A 9344-nucleotide genomic window follows, 5' to 3' on the forward strand; every position below is an offset into this window, starting at 1 on the left:
GTATAATTTTTATTTAGTGCGCTTGTTGTCGCTTAGAGAACGTTTATTAAGCCAACAATAGCGTACGCGGTCGAAGCCTGTAGTACAAATAGCAGCCAACGCAGTTGTTCACCGCTGAGATATGCGGCGCTAGCATCGCGCTCGCTTCCTCTTTTGGGATAGCACGGTCAAAATGGTAGGTGATGTGTTTTCGAGTTCCTTCGCGAAATCCGTGTAATCTTCACATATCACGCGTTTAAATTCCCTCAAATTCAGCAATACGATCACCTAAAGGCCCAAGGAAATGTTTAAACTGAATAGTTGTCACGATTGATGCGTTTATATTGATCAGTCAAACTTGTTTCGTGCGTCGGCGTTGGAGTGTTCCCATGCCACTAATCTTTTGTACGGAGTGCTTTCCGACTGATGGTTGTTGCCTACTTGTGTGCTCGTTCTTGTGCAGTCTACCAACAAAAAGAAGACCAGGAAGTTAAGAGGACACGTGAGCCACGGCCACGGTCGTGTGGGTAAGTTGGCCGAGCTATGCGCCGTTAGCGGTGGCACATGCATCGATCGTAACCCTCTGCCTTTCGCAGGGAAGCACCGCAAGCATCCTGGCGGTCGGGGTAACGCTGGTGGCCAGCACCACCACAGGATAAACTTCGACAAATAGTAAGTGACGAAGCTCGCTGGTTTCTGGCATGTCACGCGCATCGTCGGGCATCGCGTGTTGTTACAAACTTGAGCGGCGCACTGAGACCACACGCTGCATAGAAAGAATGCGACACAGTGCCGCCGAAGTTGATGTTCGAAAACGACCACTCACGTGTTAACCCGCTAGCTATCGTGCTACGATGCAGCTTCAGATGCCTTGTCGACGTTGCGGCTTTCTCCTGTGTCGTAACGCCCGAGGGTGCTTTCGAGCAGCAAGGTGAAAACCGTGAACTTGTTGAGGTGTTCACGAACCCCCACCACTGTTAAGCCGGCCGTGTCTGCAGCAATCCATTGCGACTGCGGTGGCAGTTGGTGGGGACATTAAGACAGCTGTCTTCAGGTGTTGGCCGACCTTATTCTGTTGGTCGACATTTTTCAGCAGCTACATTCGAGGTAATTGCGTTTTGTGTACTCTGCTGGCATCTCGAGAACAAGTCCCAGTTGCCTTGTAGGGATGGCATGAACACTTCAAGGTGATTCAATATGATCTATGAAAGCAGCATGGTTTGAGACCTGTTTACAATTGCATGTTCTAACTTTAAAGGGGTTGAGACACCATATTTTCCTCTGAGTGTCCTCTGTATGCAAGGACACTCAAGATGAAGTGTTGGATATAGAAAAGTTTAAAATATATATTGATTCGCTTCCAAAGAGTGCAGAAATGCTTGTGATCGAGATCCATCGCTACCGCAATTGACACATACACCATTGAGTTGGAAGCGTAACGAAAGTTTTAGTGACGCCATACCCTATTAGTGACGTACAATGAGCGCAGACCTGAAGTCGGAGCTGCCGCAGCTAGCCATGACAACTGTCGGTGTGGTTTTATTTGCCTGCGCTGGTACAGAACGTGTGTGAGAGCAGACGATGCAGCAGTGTGTGTCACAGCTTTGTGGGCCCACATGACCAAGCTTCCTTGACAGTGATGTCACTGTCCAACTCGAAACCGAAAATTGTTCACATAAATAATGCGATATTAAATTATTTACAGAAAATATATTAATCTTCTGAGAGTGTATTGTGCTTCCTGGAGCAATAAGAAATGTTTGAAACAACGAACGTGCTAGCTGCAAATTTGATGTCACAAACCCTTTTATGCTAAACTTCCCTGTAGCATCAGCGATGCACTTATTGTAGTGTCAACAGGTGTCTGCCTGCTTTGCTGTGCTTTCGAGGGCTAGCACGTGTGCTCGCAGTAACCCATTAACCGGCGTCTTTACGCGGCATGCTCTTTGCTAGTTTTGTAAATAATGGTAGTGACATGGTGCTTTTGAAACATTGATAATTGGTCAGTGCAGCATAATTGTCAAACTGCGATAACACTGCCCATAGAGGAGCATTGAACGTGCAGCGTAACTTTTCTACAAATCTCTAAACATTAAGCGCTTGTACTTGGATGGTTAAAAGATTTTGCGAAGTGTGGAAATCAGTATGCTGTGCTTAAAGTATGTGGCCTTTACTGTTTACCACATATGAAATTTAGAGGAGGTACTTTATGCTTATGAAATTTTTTAACACATCTTCTGACCTTTCAATGCAATATATCCCTTCCTGTTACTGAATATGTGTACTTGCCATATTTCTCCTTCTGAAGTTAAAATTTTGGTAGAAAAATTGTTGCTCCTGTAAATTTCGATTTCTAAAGAAGTTCATTTGAGAAGATTGTCGTAGCATCCATCACTATTAATTGTCAGTATTTTGGTACCTGTATATTTTATGCACTTTATAGGCATGTTACATCTACCGTTATGAATGAAAAAATGCATTGCTATCTCATGACTATCTTGGATGGCACTCTTTGGCCATGTTTGGCTCTTGTGTCAATAAACATTAATCAGTCATTTGTGGTGAAGTGGAAAGCAGGTAGTTCTTTGTGCACCAGCTCTTTTTAACAGCACAACAGCAGTGAAAAATGTGGTGCATCAGGAGGAGGTAAATTAAGAGGAAACTTTAGCTCTTGGGGTTCCTTAAATACATGGAAAAGGAGAAGTCGTTTCTCTCTGCAATCACTGCACTTGAAGAAAAAAGATATAAATTTTCTTTTTTGTAAAACCTTTTGAATGGTGCAAAATGGAAAAGAACTTCAGTACCAAGTTCTGGAAAGGTGTTAGTCCCTGGTTTGATTACTGGATCGGGACAAATGTTTCTTGTAATGCTAAACTTTCATTCTGTAAAACCACTGTGTGTTTTCTTTGTGGTTTTGTACTACAGATAGGTGCGTGACAATGTTTCCGTTCATGAACCGTCCTCCACCTAGAAATCTTCCCTAGAGCTTATTTGCTGACTTTTCAACTTCGTAATTATGTAACCTGCATTATTAACACATCTAAAATGGACAAAATTGGTGTAATGCACACCGCTCCGAAATGTGCTACTGATTTGTGAGTAGGACTTCCTTAAAACCCTCGTAAACACTGTGCCTAAGCTGTCAATTCATATACCAAATTTGTCCGGTTTTAGATGGGGTTACAGAGGCAGCGAACTGCAATGCTTGCCAATGTTCTTGAGGTTCGAGGCCCTTAGGCTAAATCAAAATTCTGCTGCCAAATTTCAGTTTCCCTCTCGAGTGCAACGTATTTCATTCGAATAATTCCAGCTGTCTTGTAAAAGCATTTCTGCATTTTACATGTATTAGAATAGGCAACGAAATCGACCCCAAGCGAAAGCTGCGGTTGAAATGCAGCCTTACTAGCATTCAGCAGTTTGCGTTTTATCACCTGCTTTTCGAAACAAATTATTTGGAAATGCTTATGATGTCTCGCTTATCATTTTCGCTGCAGTTTCGTCCTTGCAGTATTGTAGATATTTGAGGTCATTTGGGGTGCTTATTGGGATGTGAAAGTGCAGCGCAGCCGAGTGTAATCGATGCACACACCCTCAGAGCGGAGGCATGTTAGAGTTGGCTGGAAGTTCTTTCACTGGCTTATTTACAATTTACGAAAGATGTGCTGTAAACCAGGCACGTTACTGGCCTGTGATGCTGCAGTACCTTAGGCTCTGCCCGGAATGCTACATATTTTTTGTCCTGGGTTTTGACATGAATTTGCTGTTTCGTTGTAATTGGCATCATATTGCCAATGCTGAATTCAACTGGTAGATCTGGAGCTGGTTCCTCTGGTTATATTGTTTTGAGTTGCGCCGTCGGGTAACGGATTTGGTCTGATATTTAAGGGCTTATTGCACGCCACTTCCGCCTATTGAGAAAAGCTCCGTGGAGAAGCAGGAGTTTGGTTTTGGCAGTAGCGGTGGCAGCACACTGTAGGTATAAATGTTGCTCAGTGTCACCTCCACGGTGGCATCCATGCGGATTCAACACTGAAGTTGACCGCATGTTAGCCACAACTTACGACGTCAAAACACTCGCTCATAATTGCATCGGATCACACTGCTTACCCCTCTAAGGTATAAATTTGCAAAATCTGTGTGCTTGCTCGAGGATTTGCTCAACTGCTCCAGATCTGCCAGTGCAATTCACCATGAGTGTTTTTTGGTCTTGAGTTACCTAAAGCCATTTCTTTTTATAATTATTCGTATTGCATGCTTGTTGTTTAAATTTGTTGCACTCTGCTGTGCTGATTGTATGTGGCTCGCTTCCTTCGACAGCCACCCGGGCTACTTTGGCAAGGTGGGTATGCGCAACTACCACTTGCGCAAGAACCACTACTGGAAGCCGTGCCTGAACGTGGACAAGCTGTGGTCCCTGGTCTCGGAGCAGACGCGCCAGAAGCTCAAGAGCGACGGAAACGGCAAGGCGCCAGTCATCGACATTGTCAAGCACGTGAGTGGCCCGTCTTGTGACAATGCGTGCCTGTTGCGAGGTTAGCGGTATAGAAGTGTTTTAAAAGGACACTAAATAAATAATTTGCATTTATTAGTAAATTCCTTCTGCAATGCCAAAAGGCCGCTATTTACTGTGATAGGAAACATACCGTATTTACACGATTGTAAGTCGACTCGAATGTAGGTCGACCCCCTCAAAATTGCATGTCTCAAAAAAAAGATTGGGGGGGGGGGAGAGAAACCACGCGAGTGCATTTCACAAAAGGGAAATTTATTGATGGGGTTGCTAAAACTACTCATCGTCACTAGAGTTGACCTCTTTGGTACTGCTGCCGTTATAGCTGCTGCGGTCCCACAGCTCGTCGTCATCAAAAGTGAGTCCACACTTCGCGAATGACCGCACCACGACATCGCGCGGTACAGCCCCCCACGCAGAGAGGACCCACCCGCACACAGTAGCCAGAGAGGCCAAATTTTCTCACGCTGAAGCCACCACTGCCGCACCACACGTTCACTGACTCCAGACTTGCGTCCCGCTGTGCAGTTGTTAGTTTCCTCAACATGGAGGATAGCAGCCTGTTTGAACGCTGCTGAGAACGAGCGCCAAAAGTTCTTGGCACTCATGACACGCACGACGATTCAGCACAACAGCATAAGTGACAGATGCGCGCGGCCGTCGAAAACAATCGTATCTCAAAGAAAAGGTCTTCCGCCAACTGCTAATACCCCCCAAACAGCGGCTCTTCCGCCATCTACCAATACCCCCTAAACGGTGGCTCTTCCATGATCGATGCTCCCACAAGAGCCGTGCGCTCGTGGTGCGCGCAATCAAAATGTATTCAATACAGTAAATTATTACGCTACGCTTCTACCGTAACCATAAAAACGTAGGTGCAAAGTTGTAACCACGCCGTAGCGCCCCTGATTTCTCATATCTCTTGTCGTTAGTAGCGGTACACGGTTCGGTTTCGATTCTAAGTCGACCCCACAACATTGGATTGCCAAATTTGAAAAAATGGGTTGACCTACAATCGTGTAAACACGGTAAGCCTGAAAAGGCCTACTAAATACAGGTGGCGTCGTTGCCTTGCAAGTTTCCGGACCAGGTCGTTGTCATCCTGGATTTTGATGGCGTCTGCTTGAGCCTAGTTAAACCTTTATCTGTAAAGGGTCCGCATTGTATCCTGAAGGAGTCAAAGGCTGAACTTTGCAATTTTCATAAATTTCCAGTGAGCCACGTCGGCTCAAGTACCTGAAGTACTGTGAAATCTGTGACCAGTGCTGGGTCATGCTGATGTACCAGCACCGAGGTCTCGGTGTGAAATGTAAAAAAAAAGGAACTTCGAATTTTCTCTTCGATTATATGTTAAAAATAAATACAGAAAAAGGGAAAATTAATGAGAATAGTTCTGAAGTATTCCTTTAGCAGTCTAAATCGATTTAGCGTTTCTTTAGTGTCCTTTGAAGGAGAAAAAATTCTGTTCCAGCAGTAAAAGTCACGTCCACTGTACTTGTGGCAAGATAATGAAACCATACCTAGTATTCTGCCTTCATGTTCCAAGTGAAATTAATAACAATATTGGTGTCCCGTTTTGAAGGTAAGAGAAATTGTTAAAAGCCATACATAGATATTGTAAAGTAGGATATTGATTTTTTTTTTTTCATTAATCCTCAAGAATTGGTGTTTTGCAAGGGCAGACTACGGAAACTATTGTACTACTTCAGACAATTCCTTGCCTGCTTTTCTGTTGTGGCAGATAAAAATGGCACCAATTTATGATAGTTTTGTTGAAGCGTTTGCCTGAATATATTAATAGGCACAATTATTTTTTTTTTTTAATTTTCTGGGGGTTGGTTGATGATTTCATCTTAAAATGCCAGATTTTTATAGCTTTAGTGTTAAATTACACCAATAATTTTATTATTTTTAATTTGGGTCCAGTTTAGGGAGGATGAATGTCAAAGGGTACAACATAATCGGTGATGTTTTTTGATCCACTCGATTATGTTGAGCCACCCCGCTGTGTGTCACCCACATGTAACATCAACTTCAGCTGCTGTTGCAAAAATAATTCATGCATAACGTTCAGCATCATTTCTGTTCATGGTGCAGATAATTCTTTCTGCAGCTATGGAATAATTCTAATTGGCTCTAATTAGCTATAATGCACCTTCAGATGCCTTGTTGGGGTGTTCAAGAACCCCCACCACTGTTAAGCCGGCCGTGTCTGCAGCAATCCATTGCGACTGCGGTGGCAGTTGGTGGGGACATTAAGACACAGCAGCTGTCTTCAGGTGTTGGCCGACCTTATTCTGTTGGTCGACATTTTTCAGCAGCTACATTCGAGATAATTGCGTTTTGTGTACTCTGCTGGCATCTCGAGAACAAGTCCCAGTTGCCTTGTAGGGATGGCATGAACACTTCAAGGTGACTCAATATGATTTATGAAAGCAGCATGGTTCGAGACCTGTTTACAATAGCATGTTCTAACTTTAAAGGGGTTGAGACACCATATTTTCCTCTGAGTGTCGTTTGTATGCAAGGACACTCAAGATGAAGTGTTGATTATAGAAAAGTTTAAAATATATATTGATTCGCTTCCAAAGAGTGCCTACATAATCGGTGATGTTTTTTGATGCACTCGATTATGTTGAGCCACCCACACGTGAAATTGACTTCAGCTGCTGTTACAAGAATATTTCATGCGTAACGTGGTGCAGATAATGCTTTCTGCAAATATGGAACATGTGTCTTGACATCGTATCTACAAAACAGTCAGAATTTTTCTATGAAGACTCTACATATGTGAAATTTAAGGTTGGCAGATGTAATTTTATACTTGGTGCATGGGTGCTTTCCAACTGCTTTTTTTTTATTATTATTATTGCGAGTCATTTTCAAGACATGACATGTCAGCAACTGTTTCCTGCAGGGCTACTACAAGCTTCTGGGCAAGGGCGTTCTCCCCAAGCAGCCGGTCATTGTCAAGGCCAAGTGGTTCAGCCGGCAAGCCGAGGAGAAAGTGAAGAGTGTCGGTGGCGCCTGCATCCTCACCGCATAAGTTGCTCGCCAATAAAATGTACATTGCCACACTACTGAGCCTCGTTCTGGTGGGTTTGTTAACGTGTTAATACTGCAGTATGTACAATGTCTTCCATGCATCAGAATACATCGCATAGCATTCTGGTCATCGCTGCAATGTGACATAAAGGATACTTATCAATGTATCCAGTGGCGGAACATTTCAGCCACTTTCCAGTAAGTGAAAGTTCCAGTTACATTGAGTTAATTACTGGTTTGGTGTTACCTTTAACCTTTTGTGGTCTGTTGTCAGGCGGGGCCCGACAAGGGTATTCGGGGGTTCAATTTCGCGTTTTTTCTCACTGCTATTGATGCGTGTTCTTTGTATAGATGATGCGCGATCTCTTGAGGGATAAACAAACTTTGTTGAAGTTTACTTCTTTTTGCACTAGGGTGCGGCACAATGTTCAGCACGGCTTCAGGATACCAGAGCATTCTCACTTGCGAACCTCACGTTCGCGTGGTTCGCTGAGAAGCATGACCATTTTGTCACCGCGTGCATTTTACCGTGGTGCATTTAGTGAAAGCTTCTAGAGGTTTCCATTGTCAATAGCTTCATTTTGAGGCGCACACAGCTGCAGTCATGGTGATAAACAGCGACACCTGCAGTACTGCCGCAACCTCATCCAACAGCTGGTGGGTGACGTGATGGCTAGAGCGAAAAAGCGGGGTCCATCTGCGAGGAAAGGCTAGATGGGAGGAGCCATTTCATCTACAAGCTCCCAGGTCGAAGCAGCAAGGACTGTGCTGTTTGAAGCGATCGAAAAACAAACGGAGGCAGGAGGGAAACTGTCTTTCTAAGCAAAACCTGCGGTAACAACGCTGGCCTGCACCCAGGAGAATGCTTCGAGCGGTATCATACGCTGCTCAAATAACGGTAGAGGAGTTGCCTGCAGAATGCGAGAGAAAAAATATCCTGTGAGTTTTTCGTCCACAGTTTGTGGTTTTCTTTGCGGTGGCCACAAACTGGCAAAATAGTTTCGGACCAGGACAGCCCGAAAGTGGGTAAAAGTTTCGGACCGCAAAGGGTTAACAGTGGCAGCATAATCTGCAAGTCTTCAATGTGTACCTATGGCATTAACTTTAAGCATATTGGACCTCGGTCTTTTGGTGTGTTGTGGATGTCAAAGACTGCGGTAGAAGGAAGACCTGGCAAAACTGGACACAACCATCTAATCCTCTTTACTATCTTTGCACATTTTCAAAGATCTCAACGTTTGTTCTTTAAAGTAGCGCACTTGCATCTGAGCAGAGAACCGAACAAAGCTCCATGAACTTATTTTGCATTGTTAAATTTAGGACGTGTGATACGCTTCGATGTCAGTTTCAATAATACCTGCAGTCATAGAGTTTCATATTACTATAAGGTCAAACGACGATGGCATAACAATGAATGCTTAATAGAGACTTCAGTGATGGTATAATCACATTTTGATGATCACAATAGAATGATGAAAGAACGTCTATGGATCAACGAAAGCAGTATGACAATGGCAGGACTAGAGTCGGATAAAGAATTTGGAATGACGACAATGAAACTACGATGGAATTATAATGGGATGAGACTTTATCCCGAAGCATGTATGATGACAAAGTCTCGTAACGAATGGAACTACAACAGCATCGTGACAATGACGGCATGGCGACAGTCTAGCACGAAGCTGGAATAAGCCCAACAGAGAGACAACTTGGGCCACTGGGTCGCCTTAAGAGGCCAGATAGGTTGAAAAGTGATCAAAGAATGCTAATCGCATTAATAGCAATTATTATAATATCCTACATATCGCCT

The 9344-nt window shown here is 43.8% G+C and overlaps 1 protein-coding gene across 1 annotated transcript; it reads left to right on the forward strand.

The window, feature by feature from the left end:
• The first annotated feature begins 89 nt into the window (after nucleotides 1–89).
• Nucleotides 90–7569, forward strand: LOC119450896 (60S ribosomal protein L27a). The gene is made up of 5 exons (XM_037714372.2): nucleotides 90–175; nucleotides 443–506; nucleotides 576–651; nucleotides 4297–4471; nucleotides 7407–7569. Exons 1-5 carry the CDS (start codon nucleotides 173–175, stop codon nucleotides 7533–7535), a joined length of 447 nt encoding a protein of 148 aa, XP_037570300.1. The 5' UTR covers nucleotides 90–172; the 3' UTR covers nucleotides 7536–7569.
• The last annotated feature ends 1775 nt before the right edge of the window (nucleotides 7570–9344 follow it).

Source organism: Dermacentor silvarum, chromosome 4, assembly GCF_013339745.2.
Source record: "Dermacentor silvarum isolate Dsil-2018 chromosome 4, BIME_Dsil_1.4, whole genome shotgun sequence".
Taxonomy (NCBI): Eukaryota; Metazoa; Arthropoda; class Arachnida; order Ixodida; family Ixodidae; genus Dermacentor; species Dermacentor silvarum.